This window comes from Bombus flavifrons, chromosome 2, assembly GCF_040668555.2.
Source record: "Bombus flavifrons isolate JBK064 chromosome 2, iyBomFlav1_principal, whole genome shotgun sequence".
In the NCBI taxonomy this organism is placed as follows: domain Eukaryota; kingdom Metazoa; phylum Arthropoda; class Insecta; order Hymenoptera; family Apidae; genus Bombus; species Bombus flavifrons.
Window position 1 is genome coordinate 8,901,074 of NC_138443.1, and position 20,287 is coordinate 8,921,360.

Genomic DNA, 20,287 nt, shown 5'->3' on the forward strand with positions numbered 1-20,287 from the left:
TCTTTTTACATCAAAAAATCATAACTAACTCCTAACTTTTACAACATATTTCTCTCAATATTTTTTAACAATTGTATACAACAATACATTACCTTTTCAGACCACGAAAACATTTGATTTTATCATCTAATTTAGATAGTAGAATTAGAAATTTGTCAAGTGTTCAGTATTAAAGATTCATTAGTAACAATTTGTTAAAGTTAGTTCTAGTTTGATTTCCAATTATAGTTAAGTACGTAGAATATTTGATGTGTAACATTGAAATTTATTGATAGAACATTATCTCTCTTGTACAGTAACATTGTTTTGTGAAAATATACTTATGAGATGTAAAATGATAAGGTATAAAATCTTAAAGATTTAATAATTGTGGTCATTTAATAAAAAAATTAGTAAATAAATTTGCTATATTATTTTATCTTTATATGTAAAGTCTATATTGCAGCTATATGAAGTTATATTGATGTTTGTTTTATTAATTATCATTACAATTCGGTAAATCGCTCCAATGTCCATCGGCCTTACATGTAATCAATCCTTGCTTTTTACCACTAGGACACACATATGTCAATTGATCCTGATACAAATAAGAACGACCACGAATTGTTGCACCAAATGGAAGTTTTGGTTTATTACACGAAAGTCCTATAAATGTTAATTAATCAAGAAAGGATGATACAATATTATATATTATGTAATATTGAACTTACTTGAACATCTACTATATATTCTGGACCATTTCCCATTTGCAAGACATCTTACATTTCCTTGACCAAGCATTTGGTATCCAGGTATGCATTCGTAAGTAATTGTATGACCAAATGTAAAGTTTACTGCTTCGATATTATCTTCTTTTAAAACTGCATTTGCAACTTTAGGTGGTTTTTGACACATTACAGCTAAAATAAATGTTTGTTCAAACTTTTGAGTAAAAATCTTTGAAAATATTTGTGACAGAACTTACGTTTACAAAAAGGAATAGTAGTCCAAGTATTATTTGGAAGACAAACAGATTTTTCATTGCCTTTAAGAATATAGCCTTGATGACATCTGAATGAAATAGTGCTATTAACAGTTCTTGTATAATTTGTCTCGATAATGTAACTGTATTCTGGAACCTAATAGTAATCTAACATTAATTTTATAGTTAAAAATTATATTTGTTTCTGAAAATAATTATATTACTTACTGTTATCAAATCACACATAAATTTCTGACAAATTCTATCAATTCCATTATTAACCAAGAGTTTATTAATGGTGTCATTTAATAATATATTGTCATTTATTTGCCATTTACCATGCTCATTACAAAACCAAGTTAAATCAGAAATAGAATCTTGAATGTTTGCATTACTCAATTGAATTTCTCCATTGTTGCAGCTAAAGACTATCTTTTTCATATAAGTATGACCTTCTACAAAATACTTTAGATTCTTATAAGTACCATTATATGGCCCTTTGCCACCCAATTTTTTATTCTGATCATTTTTCCAAGTAGCAGTATGATTATTTGAGTTTGTTTCTTCACGAAGGATTTGAAAAAGTGGATGACTTAAGATGGGACATTCTTGAGGTTCGCAAGACGATAACGTGGATGACCATTCTTCATCGTCTGTACAAATTCTAAAGTTATCACCGACTAATTTATATCCTACATCGCATTTTATTAGAATTTCAGAACCAATGACAAATTGGTTTTCTAAACTTTGATTTCTTCCGACATCATCGTCTCTTGATGTAATTCCTATATTCGTATTGTTAAACCCCATTTCCGTTCTTAAAAGTTCAATGGTGTCATTGTTTTGTGTTTTAAACAATAATTTTCCATTATCCACGTTGTTGGGCCACGGACACTTTAAAGGTACACAATCAGGAACAAATCCAACCCAAGTACCATTTTCCGTACATTGAAGCTTAAATTCGCTCAACAAATTATGATTGCCCTCAAACTTATATCCCGGATAGCAAGAATATCCAACAATATCGTTAAGATCGTAGTCCTTTTCGAGCGTATCATTAATCGCTTGTAAATCAAATTTTGTAGCAGAAGTTTCGTGTAGATCTCTCGAATTTGAAGAAATTATGTATCCGTAATTAATCCTATGTAAATATTATAAAAAACTGTTTATTTATTATAAAATTATGATAATGTAGTATGAAATTATAGTAATTTTCTTTACTATGTCTCTTACCTTTTTGGTGGTGGACATTTATAAGGCAAGCACGAAGGCCTTTCATGATCCCATTGTCCAGATTCCAAACACGTTAAAAGCTTTTCCCCTTTTACATGAAATCCAACATCGCACTTGAATTCGATTTGCTGCCCTACCTATGAATAATGCTCAATAAAAATTCCTCCCTTTTTTACACAATATTTGTAAATGAATCATACCTGTAGAATGGAAAGATCATCCCTTTCATATTCTTCTATCACGTACTCGATGTCCCCGTGCTCTGGAGCCAATAAATTTTTGCATGTTTTTCCTGTTATAGACAATTGTTAAGAATTAAAAGTAAATAATTAATGAATATTAATATTTTACTTCTATGATATTAATATGTATTGTCTCGAAAGTACACAATCTTTACCTATACAAACTGGAGGTAATCCGCTCCATTTTCCATTGGCATTACAAATTCTACGAGGGTTTCCTCGAAGTTCATAACCGATCAAACAAGAATAATATATTTCATCTCCGAATAGATACGATCTGCCTTGTATACGACCTCGAGGGAAGTATCCCGGAAATCCGCATCTTCTTCCTTAAATGAGACACAAATTGTTAAGGTCGAAAAGTATTCCATTCGAGAATTACGTAATTATACAGAATTTCATAAACTTTCAATTTATACAAAATCAACTATTATTTTCAGATGAAGAGAATGTTCTTTTATATTTAATATTTCATGATTCATCCAGAAGAAGATGATTAAGCATATAAGTATAACATTACAAAGTATTGCAACTTACTTGCGCAAACGGGTGTGTAATATCCTTCCCACTGTCCTTGCTTAAGACACTTCACTGTCAAAGATCGGTATTCCCTACCATGAAATCGCACCACGTAACCACTGTCGCAATGATATGTAATGTTTGATGCATCTCCGCTGACGTTTATGTTACCTTTAAATGGTACTACGGGTAAAGGACAGCCACGGCAAAATGGAGTGCTTAATATCTAAGAATATCAGGAACAGTAAAAAATTTATCATAGAATTGTAATAAAAGTACAATCATCTATATTAAGGAATAATTACCGCAACGTCACCGTGCACGTGTTCTTGCATTTGTGCCCATGCAATTACATTACCATGATATTTTTCACAGGTGTTGAATAATTGTTTGATATCTTTGGCTGCCAAGACTGTGCTCCAAATATCTAATAATGTTAGTTTTCCTAAAAACGATTCTAACTCCGAAAATCCTCCTCCGACGCGATCTTGTTCTTGTCCAATTACAAAAGTTCCATTTCCTAATTGGAAGAAGCATTAGTTTTTCTATTTTAATATAATATACTTTTGGTAGGAAATTTCTTTCATTTCAATATTATCTTTTTACAGAATATTAGACAGTATTATCTCTTTAACGTTTGGTACCTTGAATGGAACTTCCTTTCGATAAGTAGATGCCATTGTCTCTCAAAAGACCGTCGATAAAAATATTCCAAGAGCCATTCTCCGATTCCCAGGTGAAACAAACGAAATGCCAATGACCATCGTTTACTTTAATATCGGTTATTACTTTCTCGCCATTGAGATATACTACCAGCCTACAAAATCAAGATAATAATATTTCATGTGAGTCAAATACTTTCTAAATTTTTATTAAGAAGGATATTTCATTACCCGTTATAATCTGTCAAAGTGAATGCATTATCGTAATAACGTGTAGCGTACGACAACACAGTGCCGTAATTAAATGTATCTTTCGATTGTAGCCACAAACACGTAGTTAACTAAAATTAATGATAAAATAAAAATAAGTTATTTATTTCTCTTCGTTACATCGTTTAATATCATTTACTACCTTGGAAAGATTTAACGTAGGACCTTTCATACTGATATAATCTGTGGTTCCCGATTTACTAAAGCGTATCGTATAATCGGAGAATAATTCTATAAAGACACGATAAATTATTCAAGAAGAAATTATCAATTAGTAGAAAAAGCTTTTTAATACGCAAGATTATTTTTATTTGTATAAAAATGAATATTCATTAAGACTATACTTTCCAGTCTCGCAATGACGTCCTGTGAATAACATAGGACACGTGCATGTGTAATTGAGAATATTATTTGTGCATTTTCCATTGTTCAAACATGGATTGCTCTCGCAATAATTCAGCTCTATAGCGCAATTTTCTCCGGTATAACCATCTATACAGACGCACCTGATAATCAAGAAATTTTTTATTTTTTATTAATGAATGTACAATCCCATATATACATGTGTATATATTCTTATTTTGGTCACCTATAACTCATTATTGTTGCATTCTCTTCTTCAATATTTATACAATATGAGTTTTCGTTACACGGTAACCAATCACAAGGCAATAAATTACAATAGCGACCGAGAAAACCAGGTCTGCAGAAACATTTCCAAGTGTCGTTAATATTGCGACAAGTAGATCCCTCCATGCAAGGTGAAGGATCGCAATAATCCACAGTGATTTCACAAAATTCTCCTAATTTATTAATATATTTTAATTATTATGCATTGATATATTTCTTAAAAATTAATCACTTAATAATAATTATTTTATCATAGTTTGCAAATATACCTTCGAAACCACTTTTGCACTCGCAGGCATAATCATTCTCCGTACTCACACATGTGCCATTGTTTCGGCAGGGATTAATGGTACATTCGTCAATGTATAGCTATATATTTTATTTTAATTATTAATTAATTTATTTCTAATCATACTCTGGTTATTTGAATAGATAATAATTGCTTTACCTCACAGTTGCTACCTGAATATCCATTTCTGCACGTACAAGAATATCCTATAGTATTGTTCGTTAAACTTTGAATATTACATATTCCTTCGTTCAAACATGGTGAAGAATCACACGGATTTTGGAATGTTTCACATTTAGAGCCTAATCAGTAGTTTTATGTATAATTACATTTCTTATTTCGTGCTATGAATGAAGTAAAAATAAATTAAATAATTACCGACATAATAGTCAGGACATTCACAACTAAAACTGTCTTCTTCTTGTATACATTGTCCACTATTGAAACACGATTCTATATCACAGATATTAGTTTCGATTTTGTAAAGAGGTAGACATTCGTTTATACTTTTAGATCCATGATTTCTAGTAGTAGTGTCAGGTGGACACGAAAGACAATGAGTTTGACCATATTCTGGTTGATAAAATCCAATGTCGCACATTAGGCAAGGTTCAAGAGCTAATCGTATGTTCTGATAACGCTTCTTTTGAGAATAGTATCCTGATTTGCATAAGTCTAAATAAAAAAATATATACAAATATTACCTTTATAGAGAAATAATTTTTATAAAAGTGGGGAAAACAAGTAATAAAAATGAATTGATATTGAGAGAAGGACTTGTTTATAAAGTACTTACGTATACAATCTTGTAGAGATTTTGAATGCATTTTTTTCGTCGAAGTGTATTCAGGGCAACGTTTGCAGTTCAATGATCCACTTACGTTTTGATATTCTCCAAGGGAACACGATTGACATCGTTTGGTCGAGGAATTGAAGAAGGTTCCCACAGGACATTTGACTAAAATTTAAATAAACTCGATTATAGAACATTAATAATTCCTAATAGATCAGAGGAAACTCATTGAATTATATTTACCGCAAGTATGTTTTTTTAAGATGCTTCCTGGATTGCAGATTTCCTCAAAATTTTTAAAAATAAGATGCAAATTTAACGCGAGTTTCGCGATTTCTTGATTTGTTCTGTTGTCGAATAAGTTCAATTTCCCAGATTTTGACAACGACTCGAGCTTTTGCCGCAATTTCTCGATTCCTTCTCGTGGATTGTGAAGGTGCTCTTCGATTATTCTTCCTACATTAAATAATATTTTATATACGTAAATGTTCAAGATTTGTTTCATATTTACGTTTATACATGTTCTTTTATTAAAATTTTATCGATGACCAGATTACCTAAAAATTTGAACTTCAATTCAATTTTTTCTTTCTTCTTCCTCAATTTCGTTTTACTTCTATTATCATTTATTTTAACATTTCGTTTTGATTTTGAGTTAATACCATTCATTGTCATTATATTAGTTATAAATAATTTAGAAGTATCATTGTAGTTAAGTTCTCTTCGTTTTCTTATTACACTGGAATACACTGTATTCGAGGATGGAAGAATCTCCTCGCATTCAGGATCGAAGGTAATGAGTTCGCATTCGATGTCGTTTCCACAAATGTCGAGCAATATCGACGTTAAATCGGCGGTAATATATTTGCTCAGCTAAATTACATTATAATAAAAATGATTTTATATGAGAAATTATAAAGTTGATAAACAAAAAATTGACAAATACTTACTTCACGGAGTGTCGTTTGGTTGTCACATATATTTGTTGCGTTTCCTTCTAATATAATACTTCCTTCTTGAGATGCACTTTTTGGAATTGTAGCCTCTATACAACGACAACAAGAAAAAAGATAAAAACAAGAATTTACGTTATCTCTTATATCTGATTATTTTGTATTAAAATTGTAAATCCTCGATATGATTTATTTGAAGATCTATAAATTATATCATATCTGTTAAATCATACAAAGAAATTGTCATATTTAACAAACCCGAACAATCAGGAATGTAATTTTCTTCAAGCCAATTTGACGTGTTCCCGTTACATTTTAATAGCAATATATTTTCCACGATTCCAACATTTGGTTCTTCAGACGCGAATCCATATCCCTCTTCGCAAGTTATAGTGCACTCGTTCGTCTCGTTCGTTGATGGTGCACTGCACTTGGAGTAACCGTTCAACACTTTTGGGATCTCTTTACAAGCATCTAACCGATAAAAATTAAAACTTGTTTATTTATAATTAATTAAATTATACGATATATTATTTTATGAAGTACAAACTAATCATGTTAACGTGGCACCTTTTATAGTAATGTTTAACACGCAAGACACCTTATTATCGTACTTGTCGATGGCATTGTACACTACTTGCGTTAACCCGATAGGAAACGTGTTTTCTCCAGGAAGATAATTTTGTTCTACTTGTACAGGAGTTTTGGAATTGTCGTGAAAACCAGGTTCGTCCCAAGTCACGTTACTTATTCCGATTCTATTATCGGTGTAAAGTATCGGAGGATCTACGCAATGCTCGACCATTGGTGGTTCTTTATCTGGAAAAATTATATTCCAATATTTAAGCAAAATTTATTGTAGCGCAATACAAACAATCATCTTATAGTCGCAATATATTTATATTATAGTCACTGCTATTATATAGGCCTACGGTTCCAGGAGAGGATTTAGAGTTAGGATACGACTTATGTGAATGAAATTAACTTACCAAGAACTTTAACTTTAAATTTACACCTAGCTCTATTTCCAGATGAATCTTGTGTCACGTACATTACTGTACGTGTTCCAATCTTTACTTTCCAAGGGAAAGTAATGTATGGTTTACTCCATAACACAGGTGATCTATCTACATTGTCAGTCACGTTCGGTATTGTCCAGCTTACACTGGCATATTTCTTTCCTGGAAGGCTCTCAGTGATAATGTCAGGTGGACAGATTATCGAAGGTGGTGTTTTATCTTTGAAAAAAAAAAAAACAGAAGAAAGAAGAAACAAAATAAATTAATGCGATAACTTGAAAAATCACAAGAATTGAAATTCATAAATTTTGGATGTTACATTACCTATGCATCGATTAACAGTTCTACGTTGCGACCAGACTCCAGAACGGCCGCTACAATGTCTGGAACGTGGACCCTCAAGTACGAAACCCTTTTTACACGTTATAGTGCAGTTCGTCCCAAACGGTAGCTTCTCCGGTCCCGAACAATTTTCAGGCGAAATTTGTCCATTCGCAACTTGTTTCAGAGGTTCACATTTTATCGCTATGAATGATATATACACATGTGTAATTAAGTAAGGAAGTAGAATTCAAGTATTTATAAAAAAAGACTAACAAAGAATTCAAGGGAAAAATTAAGGTAAAGGTGATCTTTATCATATTTATTAATCTTGTAACTATATTTATTAAAGCTTTCATCCGTTCTATGTATATCATCAATCAAATATATCATACTATAATTTAGAATTATCTTTACTCATATTAATGCTTTGCATATATTAATGTTAAGAAAGATTGCAGAATTTACCTGTACACATAGCTTTGAGACCGTCCCATTGCGACAAAGGTAGACAATTGCGAACTTTACTTCCACGAAGTTGATAACCGGTTTCGCATCTGAATTGACAACGAGAGTCGATTGGATACATTGTCGTATCTTCTGTGCTCAAATGTTGGTCCTCGTCGTTTTGACAGCGCATTCGTCCATGTGTAGGGACTCGAAGTGCCGGACAGGTTTTCACTGTTTCAGCAATCGTAAGATACGAATGACGAGTTGGAAAAGAAAAGGTTTCATAAACAAGTAAAAAAGCTTCAAATATGTAAATTTGCAGTATCGTTTATGTATATATATATTGCAATCGAACCAATTACACTCAATAGGGATGTGTAACGAGACTCACGCAAACATTTCGGTTCGTTCCCGGACCAGTTACCGTCTTTTCCGCAAAGTCGAATACTATCACCCGTCAGGTAGAAACCGATTCTGCATCTTATGCCACAAGCTGCGTGAACGACGTTGCTGCATGCGCTTGCTTTTACCAAATATCCATTTTCCGGTACTCTTAACCGTGGACATGTTATAACTATGAAATAAGAAGAATGATTGAATATTTGAAATGCGAAAGAAATGCTGTTAAAGTATTTGTTTTTAAGATTTGTTTGTAATGAAGGCTGGAAAGAATAATAGAACTATTAGGATACCATGGAATCGCAAAAAGATACTTTACCTTATCTAAGAAACTTAAATCTCAACTATTATACGAAATTTAATTATTTCAGTGTAAAAAAGAAAGAAATCAAATTCTGTCATTAATGACTAATGAACTAGCGATAGATACGACATGAAATAGTTAGGAAGAGCAGATTTAACGTAATTGCCTTCTTTTGCTTTTGATATACGGACGAAGTTCTTCACAATCTTGTTTCAATAATTCTATCATTTCAAACTTCACTGTAAACGAGCATAATATTTTTGGACAACTTTTAAAGAATTTAGACATTCATTTGCATTAGGAAGAAAAGTAAAAATAATGGATCCACGGTGCAAAAAGCCTCACGATTTTGTAGCAACCTATAAAAATTTAACCGAGGAAATTCACAAGAGAAACCGCTTACGTATAAAATGGTTTCAGAAGTATGAATGGTTATTAGATGAACACAAGTATGTATATAAAATTTATTATTATGATTTGTAGCCACTAATAAGGAATTCTTGTTAACGATCGATTTTGAAGGAAATTACAGAAAGAATTAGAGAAATTGTGCGAAGAAAAGCAAACGGTTATTACCACGGAAACGTTCGAGCGAGAAGAGGAAAAAACTTGTTTGCCAGCTCCGATTACTACTAGTGGCGAGGTATTAATAAAAATTTTAATTTTCATTACCTTATCATAATCAGGTAATAATAATTACAAAATTATTTTGTTGCCGCTATGATGTTATAAAAATTTCTTTAAACTTTTAGTCTTTGGTACTTCTAAAATATTTTGTAATTTAAATCTTAAATATACTATGACTCTCTAATTAAACGAAAAATACACGCTTGATCATTTTGAGTGAGTATTAATTAAATTAACATTTCAAAACGTGTATTTTTTTCATAGTACGGTTGGCTTGCATCGAAACCAAAATTTCAATTGGAAATATATGGAGCTTATAGACCGCAATATCCCGATCCTCTTAAAGAAATAACGCCATTATTTGGAAATATGCCTGCTCTTCCAGTAGGCATAGGGTATATTTGGTAGAATACAAGACGAATATTTAAATAAAGAGAACGATAAAGTTTCAAGCAATTTAATTGCATCTTCGATTACCCTCGCATTTATTTCCGTCCGTGGTGAATCCGAAAGCGCAAACGCAATCCTCGATAGAAGTTGCAGGTACTTTAATAGTCACCTGATTCGCGTCAGGGCATGATATGCACATCGACGTCAGATCACCGGAGATTTCTCCAGATGCGTACGTTCCATTTGGGCAAGCTGAAGGAAGATTAAATTAAGCTCGTTAAATGAAACTTGTAAGAGCGTTACGAGTATTATACGACTACCAAATAGCAAAATCTATTATTTAATTATTCTATTATTCTATTCCATTATTTTAATAAGATTATCGATCCAATGGTGATTTGTTGTTTCTGAGAACTCATAGATAGGTGCAGTCGTCGTATTTCCTAAATTTAACTTGCTATTGTTAATTCATTATTGCTATTTAATTACTTAGCATCAATACCATTTATATTCTATAATTTAGAGATATATTATATAGTAATATACCCACAATTCGAATTTATTTATTTATCTAATTTTTATTTCAGAATATCAGAGTAATCATTAATGTTATACGTATGTATATCGTGGAAAAATATTATTTAAATATCATTGATTCACTAGTTCTGTGGTGATACAGCAATCATAGATAATATAACGTAATGAAAATTGAAATTGTCTTCATCGAAGAAAAGATATCGCATAAATATAGAGAAATTTCTATTATCGAAAAACTTACGGTGACAAGAACCCTGAAAACCAGAGCCAAAATATCCGGCGGGGCAAATGCAAGCGTAATGTCCGGTCACAGTGCCGCAGGCGCAGGTTGCGAAATTATCGCAGCAATTTCGTTCGTTTCCGACTTCGCTGATATTTCTGCATAAGAGATTACAATTATCTGGATACGTCACTGGTACGTATTTGCCTGCTTTCAAATCTGTAACAACGGAAACGGGACGAGCTCACATTAGATAAAGTACTTTACATTCATTTGCATAAATAAACAATCGTGTTTCATCGAGTTCATTGTTTCTTTATTTGTTTATTGTACACGACAGATTGCAAATTATCTTTAAGATTTCCTTAAAGATCAATGTATTAAACATTCCGATAAATATTTTACCAAATATCAATTCATTCATTAAATATTTGGATAAAAACTTCATTTTTCAAACTTTTGTTCAAATTTGTTTAAATTTCATACTTACCGCGATGCAAAGCTCGTCGTACTAGAGCCTCGAATTCCACGAAACTATCGAGGAAATAGCTGTACGTGTCTCCAGGAGAGCTGGCTATGTCGTGCAGTTCGTCAACGTTTCCTGTTCTTATTCCGAATGTGAATACCGTTGCACCTGCAGTTTTCAGAAGGTTCGCCGCAGGTCGTGGATCGCCTCCATTGCTAAATCCATCGGTTATAAGAAACACTGCCTTCTTTGCATTCACTCTACCCTTCTCGAGTATTCTCTAGCAAATTGTATTAAACATTTCAAAACATTTTTGGATCTTATAAATTTAATATCATCTCGAATTTAGTTTCTGTTTATATCTGCGAACAATTCCTAACATCATATCTTTTATCTAATTTATAACAATAAAAAGTTATAAATTGCAGTTCATTAAAAAATATAATGTAAACTCGAAAACTGATATCCAAAACTATTTCATAGCGAATGAATGTAAGATAAGTGTTAGTAAAAAATGAAAGTGGGCAGCTTACAAGAGCTTCCAAAAGCGCGCCTCGCGTGTACGTTCCACCACCAGTGTAATTAATATTATTTAATTGCTTATTCAATAAGTAACACTTGTTATTATTGTCACTAGTATGAGATATTTGATCTACGTTACGTCTGATGTGTCTTCTTCCACCAAACGTTACGATCGCGACTGTAGTCGTAGAAGGCTCCACAGAAAAGTCGGCCAAAAGATGTTTTACAAAATTTAATTCGCTGTGAAAATTTTTCAAGCCAACAGATCCTGAAGCGTCAACGAGAAACACCAGTTCCACCTGGTAAAAATCTTACGTTAAATTAAAATCATTGCTCGTCGCTGCGAAAAAAGTTTAACGTTAATAGCGCTATTTAAAATTTATTAAATTTTACGAATTTCATTTAACAGATATTGTGCATTAACGCTAATTAATATTTATTGAACTTTATTCAATCTTAATTACAATCCTAAATTTGCAAATATTTATTTAGGATTTTGAATTCAAAGAAAGCTTTATGAACTTCAATAAGTACATTATTATTTATATGTACATTGTTTATTTGTAAAATTTCCCATTACCTGATCGGTCTCGTTCCTCAAACGATCGATGTTAGCTTTTAAAAGGCGCGACAAAGCGTCAGCTTTGTCTCTGAACGGTTTCTGAAGCTGGTTTTTCAAGCTGGTATTTAATTCGTACCGATCTGTGCTTCTCTTATCTTTGAAATTAAATTCATTTCTTTCAGACACTCTAAAATTCTGCAATCCTATGTCGAGTCGGCTAATCTCATCGAAAAATGCGATCGTAGTTAGCAAACACAATGACAACCAAATTAACGTGCATATTTTCACGATTGGACTGATCATGTTAGCAAATAACATTCACATAAAGTTTGTAACATTTATCTTTCAAGACATATCTCGCGGGTTTCAAAAATATTAAATTCTTTTACGCCGATAAAATCAATACAGCGCTTTGAATTTACTCGTAATTTTTTTACAGAATTTCTTCTTTCGACGCTTGCACATATCATACTATTATAATTAATATCTATGTATACTTCTTTTTTAATTTACCAAATATTGATGGCAACTATAAATTTGGAACAACGAGAGTATTTCGATTTCTCAAAACAACAATTTATCAAATTGTAACAAATATATGTAATACAAGTAATCGATTATAATTACCGATTTGTTTTTATCGTTAACTAGATTTACTAAGAGAACGCAATGTTCGAGAACACAATGAAAAGATCGAAAGATCAACTGTCGATACTTTAAGCTGAACTGCTACTAGTTGTAAACGAGCATCTAAATCGTGTCCGAGCTTTGAAAAGTTGAGAACAAGGGACTCTCTGTTCAACTTGTACCGTGCACACGTGTTCATATTCATCGAGTGATCTTGACGGATGCCCGATTTATTAACAAATCCAATCGGACTGCCTTACATGTCAATCAGCGCTGTAAATTAGAACAAACAGTGGCAAAAATAACAAATAGATCATGATCGCGTTAAAAGAGCGCCGCAAATATTATCACGTGCGATTCTGCACAATTTTCAGGCAATCTTATTTGAATCGATTCGTATTATTCCACGCGATGCATATTTTACAATCAAATTATGTAACATTTAACATGTAACATTACGTAATGTAACATATGTAACATATAACGCATGTAGGTTACCAAGCAAGCTGAAGTGGCAGGGCTACCGAAGAATATTAGAAAATTCGTTTTATGTACATTATCAGAACTGGTGCAGATATTATTTCGATACTTTAAACTTGAGATGCATAAAATTACAACAATGTACAATAAAACGAGCGTTAACTATTCTGATACAGAATCATTTGCTTTAACTTACCTTTTGCGATAAGGTCAAAAGTACAACATCTTTACGTTCCAATAAACGACGATCATAATGTCGCCTTATAATTCTTCTAAGCATCTAAACTAGATCTATTTAACGTTGATCTTCTCACGCTTCAATAGATAACATTCTAACGAAGACAGAGTCGCTCAATGTAACTCGAAAAATCTGGAGGATGTTAAAAAGATTCGAGAAAGATGAATAATTTCTCGCAACAGATAAGGTACACTATGAATATGTTGCGTAAAATTTTCTAAGCGACGTATGTTACACAGTTCGGTCTTAACGTGTCTATGATAGCGTTCGAGGAAGGGTGTCATGTTTATGTCACGTGTAGGAGAAATGTTGAACGGTGGACCGCGGCAGCAGCATGTGAGGTCAGAAAAAGGCTTACAGTTTCCGTGTGACCCGCATACATATCGCATCAATGCGACGTAAATTGATTTTTCTGGCTGGGATATATCGCGAGAGGCCACGCGCGCACATCGACCGGCAACGATCGTACAATGATTTAAAGTACTCGGTGTTTTCGCGGCTTCATTGTCACATTTTCCATTATTTTATCGCGCCTCAGATAACGAGCATCCTCTAAAGACAAGCGAAACTAACTCCCCCCGCCCCCCCGGTTACCAATTTTGCGTTGTTTACACGGATTTCCAAGTGTTACGACATAATTATCGACATTTCACTTCTACATGAATACGTCTCGTTCTATTTTTGGTAGTCGATGAAACGATCTTCTCCGACGATTTCTGGCTCGTCAAAGATTCCTGGACACGGTTCTGTGGAAAAAAGTGAACGAATAATTATGTCGATCTCGATTGTGATCACAGTAATGATGATGATGATGATGATAATAGTCGGAAGTTGCGGAGCTTACGAGAAGGATAGAGTCCTCCGGTTGTTGGATATCCCCCGTCATTTCCGCCAATCGAAGGAACCACGAGAGAATCGAGGACATATCGAGCAATGTCGTGCCACGAATCTCCGGAAGGAACAGTTGGGACACGTGAACGTGTTCGCATTTTTGGATCCCTCCTGGTACTACAGCTACAGGCAAGCAATCATGTAAGGCGTTGATGGAATGATCAGTATGTTCTGTCGATAGTTTTAGTAACACTTATTATTATAGATTAGATCCGTCTAATGGTCAATAATTTGTATTCGTACTCACATGAAATTTCACGTTCGTTTATTCACGTTTTAAATCTTACTATTTTTGATTTGTTTAATTCTTCATTTAATAACTTCTAATAAATTGTACTTTGTGCAGACTTAGTTCAATTTAGTTTCAAATCTGAATCTGAAATTTTTAAGAGACACAAGTTAAATGTAAAGTTCGTTGAAGTGACACTTGTAAAAATCATTTGGTACAAGGTTGGGATTATTGAAGAAGCGATTAGACAAGTCCGGTTTTTCGAATATCTTGTTCTTCATGGTGACGCCGCCGTCAGATTTGCCGGAAGACAGCACGGAGAACAATATAGAGATAAAAGCGTGGAGGGAAATATCTAAAAATATACAGGAGTCCGAGTACTTCTTCGACTTAGAAGAATCGTTGTTCGCTGACGTTGAGAACAAGAAAAAGGACATAATTTTTCTTCAAGACACTTCCGAGTTGGGTATCTGGAAAAGTTTTCATGCATCGAAAGACGAAGTAATCATTATCGATCGGTGAGCATTTAATACGATCAATTTACAATCGTAGAAATTTTGTTAGATAGAACACGATTTCTTTAATATTAACTCACCTCATAATCTCACGGAAGAAAAAAACATTTGTTGAAATACAAAATTAAATTAGCTTTTACTAAGATAAAAATATGTTTAAAAAATAACTATTTGAAAAATTCATCTTGCTTTTACAATTTTATTAAAATATGAATTAAATGTCAATAATTTCAATAAAATGTTATTACAGCTGCGGTAAAGTAACTTATCAGATCATAGTACCCTGGAGTATACTATACTTCCCTTACGTTAAAGCGGCCATTCTTTCCACGTACAACGATGATCCGTGTGGTCCTTGCCATGTAAGCAGAATTCGATAAATTTTCCAATAATAATATCGGGATTTTTTTTTAATCTTTAATCTAATCTAGTCGAAAAAAGAATGTGCAAATATATATAAAAATATTATTTGTTTGCTAAATAGGAACAATCAACGATAGCACGCGATTCAGTGGAATACGAGGAATACCTTTTAAAAGCTATCAATTCAGATGAAATAAAGATAGATAAAAATCTTGATACGCGTACAGAAAGAGTATTTACCGATTTAAAAACTAGCAATATATCCTCAGAGGAATTAAAAGAAATTGAAGATGATAAAAATACCAGTACCGTCGTTCCTTTTAATCCAAGCAATAATGGAAGTACGATTTATGATATCACAACTGAGTCGTCAACGGTACGGACTACAGAAAATATGAAAAACGATGACAATGTACGAGGCAACATTCTTTTTACCGATAAGAATATTGAAATAACTTCTGAAATACCATTGGAACAAGAACAAACTCAGATACCGACTATAATATCAAACTTCGCGACGACCGAAGTATACAGTGAAGCGCAAGATTGCATCTTTTCCAATAAGCACGTAAATGGTAATAACAACTTTTCCACGAGTAACGATTCAAATACTGATTTAACAAGAAATCACGAAGATCTTCAAATTGAATCAAATATCAGTTTGGAAGATGTGAAAATGAAAGAACAAGAAGGTATTAGATATCAAATATCATCATAATTGATATTGAATTTTCAATAGTATATTTTTAATTTTCAATATTGAATTCGCTTTTTATTTGCTTATATTAAAATATATATAACTTATATAGTATATAAGATATATAAAACATATCTTTTTTTCTTTTTACAAATCTTTATTTCTCACGTTATTTAACAGTAAGTAAGAATACTGAGCCACAAAGTCCGAACGACGAGAATATGCCTTTACGTATTATATTATACGCTCCGCATTTACATGAAGAAAATGGAACATTCAAAAAATATACGCACTTAGTTCTAAAAATAGGAAGTCCTGATTATCATGATCATTTTAATAGTAAAAGTACAACTTCTGATCAAGAGGTATGGTATGCACAGTAAATACAATAAGTTTCTTCTAACAATATATTGGACCCGTTTTAATCGTTGAAAACGATAAGCCAGCAGCATTAAAAAGGTCAGAATCAACGATATTAGACGATAAAACGTTGGCTCAATTCGTGCACAGTGTAGACGAGAGTCCAGGAGTATATGGAGAAATAGCAGATTATTGGCAAACTATCGACGGAGATGAACTAAATAATAAAGACGAAAATACAGAGTATACAGATTACGACTACGCTACGGTAATGATACTTAAAAATTCTTTTTCAGAGTATTTTTCATTTACAATTAAAGTTTTATAAAATATTCTAGGCAGAGGATACAGAAAGTAATACTAATGATGCTTTCGATAATGAAAGCAGTGTATTAAAACCAAGCGATATCGATTCAACTGATTCAGACATGAATATTACAAATAACAATGATTTGGATGATTTTATGCAACGAAGATTAATCGAGCATTATAATAAATTATTAACATGGATTTACTATATCATTTGACAAATCAATCACACTTATGACAAATAGAGTATCGTAAAAACATGTCTACACAAATAATCATAAAGTTGTATAGTTGTAAAATAGACACGGAAATGAATCTCTTATTTATACATCGTTTTACATCTTAAAAACAGCTTCACGTGTAGTGTACATATAAGTATGTATAAATATTCTTATGAACACATAAGGTAGAATCGTGAAGTTTTATTTATAATATTATAAATAAGAAAAAACTTTCAAAAACGTTATTTTTAGAAAGATTTCGTTATTTAAGTATATATCATTAAGTATACTCATTTGTAATTTCTTCTGGTTCGCTTACATCGTCCGAGTCCAAACTATTACTGTTGCTTGTTGTAGTGGTACTTGAAGTGCTACTTTCTGAATCGCTTTCAGAATCAGTATCGCTGCTGTCGCTTGAACTCGAGCTACTCGATAATCTATATAAAACATAATTTACATGTGCATTACTAAAAAATGAAGGAAATAATAAGTTTTATAAATCTTCCTTACTGTGCATTTCATCCATGCGTAATGTGCAAATATAATGGCAATTTGTTATTGCTATAAGTTTTATTACTGATAAGTTTACAATTTGATGTTCATGTAATTCACCAAAGGAATGTGCATTTTAGAAGTTAGTGTATTATATTAGTATATTTCAGATTAAAATATATATAGAATATGTACAAATATTTATTTCATTTATTATGAGGTAAACGAGAAAGCTTTGTTAAGGAATATATTCAAAGCAATTCTATTGAAATACTTACAAATACTTTAAAGAATGTTTGTCTTTAATGTAGTATATAGTCTTTGGCCTTTAAAATAAAATCATATAACATAAAGACATATAATATTCTTCAATGAATCCCAGAATTTTATAAAAGTTACGAAATATTTTGTACATTATACTTACTTATCTTTGTCATTGTCATTAACTGTTAATTCATCCATTTGATCCACTATTTCGTGAACAGAATTTTCTATAATAAGATCTTCTTCTTGCACAGAATAAGCTGCTTGCTCTAGCTCTGCTAAGTCAAGCTGCATGTCATCTTTGGAAGGTTGAACCTTAAGAGAAATAAATTTACATTAATAAACTCTAAAAAGTTACTCCTTAATATTTATATACTTACATTAGCGATAAGAGATTCCAATGATTCTATTAAAGATTCATTAATCTGTTGTAACCAGATTAGGTAATCTTTTATATACAACTGATTTAATACATATCGCGGTTCACACGAATTGTTAAACAAACCATGTACTTCACAAAAATGTTTTATAATATACTTTTTACCTAAAAATTTATGAAAAAATATTAGGCATAAAAGATAATGTACTAAGTGAAATAATGTAAATTAAAAAACCTGTGCTTTGTTCATTACTTACCTAACTTAAATACTTTCTTTACATCTTCAAAAACTTTTTTAGACAAATCCCAATTTCTAAAAAGTGGATAACATATTGATCTTCTAAAACAAGCTTTTACAACTTCTTCCGCATTAGAAAACTCCTAAAAATATTATTATCAATATATAAGACAATATAATAAAAATAACTATTGGTACTTCTGTAAACATTTTACATACATCAAACCAACACAAAGTGGAACTTAATTTATTAATAGTCCAACTACTTTCAACTGTATTTTCTCCTAATGTTGTTCTGTGATTATAGCAACAACCAAATAAAATATCCATTAAACCTAAAAGTAACTTATGTGTTTCTTCATTGTTTAATAAATATTCTTTGTTTGGGAGTTCTTTTAATAAATCTACTTCAGTTTCATTGAAAGAAATATCTTCTTTTTTCAAAGTGTCCCATTCTGCAGAAAATGAGATATATGGTTCTATGCATTCTGGTTGCATAAGATCTGCCAAATAATGTTCCTCGTTAAAATCTGAAATTTCACGTTTCTCTCGCAATTTTCTTCTCTCAGATTGAGGTATTGTATCTGGCATTGGAAGATCTATTATTTCCTTAATCCATGCTGACTGAAATTAAAAGCGAGAAAGTTATATGCCACTACTAGATGTTATATAGATGTAGGACATATATATATTAAATATTTTAATGCATTTACCTCAAAAGCAGCTAAAGCTACAGATATTTTATTCGCAAAACCATATTTAGGAGATACAGGCAAAAGTGGTACGGTTTCTATAGTATTGTTCTGATGCATGTACCATTCATCTCCATTAATGTTTTCATCATTTGGTGTAAATTCATGCTCATTTGGTATATCATTAATATCTTCAGAATTTGCTGATGGATTTCCAATTACCTCAATATTTGGTACAATTGTACTCTTCTTTTTTGGTGGAGCTAATAATGTACTTATCATATCCAAATTTTCAAAATATTCTCCTTTTACTACTTTTGAAAATCTTAAAGAGAAATCTCCTTTTTCACAATCGTATGAGCCAAATGATGAGTCATTTTCTTCAATTTCACCTGGTAGTCTTAACCTAAAAATAGAGAAATTTTATTAAAATAATATTTATAACTATTAAATACCATTACTTTACCTCAAATAATATGGTGTAGAATAAAATCTGAAATCTGTTCCATCAACATAAACCTCCGTGTCTTTGATATTGGCATATGGTGCATGAATGATTATTGCGACTTCTGTATCAGTTTGAGTTATTTCAAATCGTGGAGTTAACATCTTTGTAATGCACTTAGAAAATGTATTTTATTTAAGATTCTTTCCTCACGTTCATTAGATGTAATATTTTTGCAAAATTACATTATAATAATAAGCGAATACCATGCAGTATCGATACAGCATAGAAGTAAACACATAATATATTAATAAATGCTTTATTATACACTATGGTTATTTATATACCATATAAGACAAATCTTTAAAGGTTATATTTGTAACATTATTATACTGGTTGTAAATGTTCCTAACTCTTACAAATAACTTTCAAAGATTAAAATTCTTTTCGTTCGATTCACTAGTTCCTAGTTTCGATT

At 31.8% G+C, this 20,287-nt stretch overlaps 4 protein-coding genes across 6 annotated transcripts; 2 read left to right on the forward strand and 2 right to left on the reverse strand.

The window, feature by feature from the left end:
• Window positions 1-475: 475 nt before the first annotated feature.
• LOC138189832 (sushi, von Willebrand factor type A, EGF and pentraxin domain-containing protein 1) lies at window positions 476-13,755 on the reverse strand. Its single transcript, XM_069132025.1, has 33 exons — window positions 13,673-13,755; window positions 12,388-13,269; window positions 11,819-12,106; window positions 11,310-11,565; window positions 10,841-11,038; window positions 10,150-10,314; window positions 8,734-8,916; window positions 8,361-8,573; window positions 7,896-8,096; window positions 7,542-7,790; window positions 7,123-7,371; window positions 6,811-7,026; window positions 6,550-6,644; window positions 6,157-6,472; window positions 5,843-6,055; window positions 5,603-5,764; window positions 5,185-5,481; window positions 4,966-5,108; window positions 4,787-4,886; window positions 4,477-4,690; window positions 4,236-4,393; window positions 4,030-4,118; window positions 3,849-3,958; window positions 3,600-3,772; window positions 3,261-3,475; window positions 2,974-3,181; window positions 2,592-2,765; window positions 2,395-2,486; window positions 2,195-2,331; window positions 1,190-2,102; window positions 965-1,118; window positions 711-899; window positions 476-645 (listed from the first exon to the last, which is right to left on the reverse strand). The coding sequence occupies exons 2-33, from the start codon at window positions 12,685-12,687 to the stop codon at window positions 476-478; spliced, it is 6,840 nt and encodes a 2,279-aa protein (XP_068988126.1). The 5' UTR covers window positions 12,688-13,269; window positions 13,673-13,755.
• LOC138189841 (uncharacterized) lies at window positions 8,911-10,120 on the forward strand. The gene is made up of 3 exons (XM_069132043.1): window positions 8,911-9,494; window positions 9,568-9,688; window positions 9,937-10,120. The coding sequence occupies exons 1-3, from the start codon at window positions 9,364-9,366 to the stop codon at window positions 10,078-10,080; spliced, it is 396 nt and encodes a 131-aa protein (XP_068988144.1). The 5' UTR covers window positions 8,911-9,363; the 3' UTR covers window positions 10,081-10,120.
• On the forward strand, window positions 12,092-17,296 carry LOC138189835 (uncharacterized). 2 transcript variants are annotated; one of them, XM_069132032.1, is made up of 8 exons: window positions 12,092-12,109; window positions 14,403-14,746; window positions 15,056-15,352; window positions 15,600-15,711; window positions 15,834-16,404; window positions 16,590-16,774; window positions 16,852-17,037; window positions 17,108-17,296. In XM_069132032.1, the coding sequence occupies exons 2-8, from the start codon at window positions 14,406-14,408 to the stop codon at window positions 17,294-17,296; spliced, it is 1,881 nt and encodes a 626-aa protein (XP_068988133.1). In that variant the 5' UTR covers window positions 12,092-12,109; window positions 14,403-14,405. The 2 variants fall into 2 exon arrangements, with proteins under 2 accessions (XP_068988133.1, XP_068988132.1); XM_069132031.1 differs by lacking the exon at window positions 12,092-12,109 and adding an exon at window positions 13,794-13,901.
• On the reverse strand, window positions 17,070-20,273 carry LOC138189836 (protein SHQ1 homolog). 2 transcript variants are annotated; one of them, XM_069132033.1, is made up of 8 exons: window positions 19,831-20,273; window positions 19,386-19,770; window positions 18,892-19,296; window positions 18,692-18,815; window positions 18,436-18,599; window positions 18,216-18,370; window positions 18,070-18,117; window positions 17,070-17,736 (listed from the first exon to the last, which is right to left on the reverse strand). In XM_069132033.1, the coding sequence occupies exons 1-8, from the start codon at window positions 19,971-19,973 to the stop codon at window positions 17,580-17,582; spliced, it is 1,581 nt and encodes a 526-aa protein (XP_068988134.1). In that variant the 5' UTR covers window positions 19,974-20,273; the 3' UTR covers window positions 17,070-17,579. The 2 variants fall into 2 exon arrangements, with proteins under 2 accessions (XP_068988134.1, XP_068988135.1); XM_069132034.1 differs by lacking the exon at window positions 18,070-18,117.
• Between the last annotated feature and the right edge of the window lie 14 nt (window positions 20,274-20,287).

Coding starts and splice junctions, on each gene's coding strand:
- LOC138189841 (XM_069132043.1), top strand. CDS start 9,364: ATGGATCCACGGTGCAAAAAGCCTCACGATTTTGTAGCAACCTATAAA. Junction 9,495..9,567: donor TGGTTATTAGATGAACACAA/GTATGTATATAA, acceptor TCGATTTTGAAG/GAAATTACAGAAAGAATTAG. Junction 9,689..9,936: donor CGATTACTACTAGTGGCGAG/GTATTAATAAAA, acceptor TTTTTTTCATAG/TACGGTTGGCTTGCATCGAA.
- LOC138189832 (XM_069132025.1), bottom strand. CDS start 12,687: ATGTTATTTGCTAACATGATCAGTCCAATCGTGAAAATATGCACGTTA. Junction 6,056..6,156: donor ATTGAAGTTCAAATTTTTAG/GTAATCTGGTCA, acceptor TATTTAATGTAG/GAAGAATAATCGAAGAGCAC. Junction 2,332..2,394: donor ATGATCTTTCCATTCTACAG/GTATGATTCATT, acceptor CATTATTCATAG/GTAGGGCAGCAAATCGAATT.
- LOC138189835 (XM_069132032.1), top strand. CDS start 14,406: ATGAAACGATCTTCTCCGACGATTTCTGGCTCGTCAAAGATTCCTGGA. Junction 15,353..15,599: donor GAAGTAATCATTATCGATCG/GTGAGCATTTAA, acceptor ATGTTATTACAG/CTGCGGTAAAGTAACTTATC. Junction 17,038..17,107: donor CAGATTACGACTACGCTACG/GTAATGATACTT, acceptor AAAATATTCTAG/GCAGAGGATACAGAAAGTAA.
- LOC138189836 (XM_069132033.1), bottom strand. CDS start 19,973: ATGTTAACTCCACGATTTGAAATAACTCAAACTGATACAGAAGTCGCA. Junction 19,297..19,385: donor TAGCTTTAGCTGCTTTTGAG/GTAAATGCATTA, acceptor TTTTAATTTCAG/TCAGCATGGATTAAGGAAAT. Junction 18,816..18,891: donor CCACTTTGTGTTGGTTTGAT/GTATGTAAAATG, acceptor TAATATTTTTAG/GAGTTTTCTAATGCGGAAGA.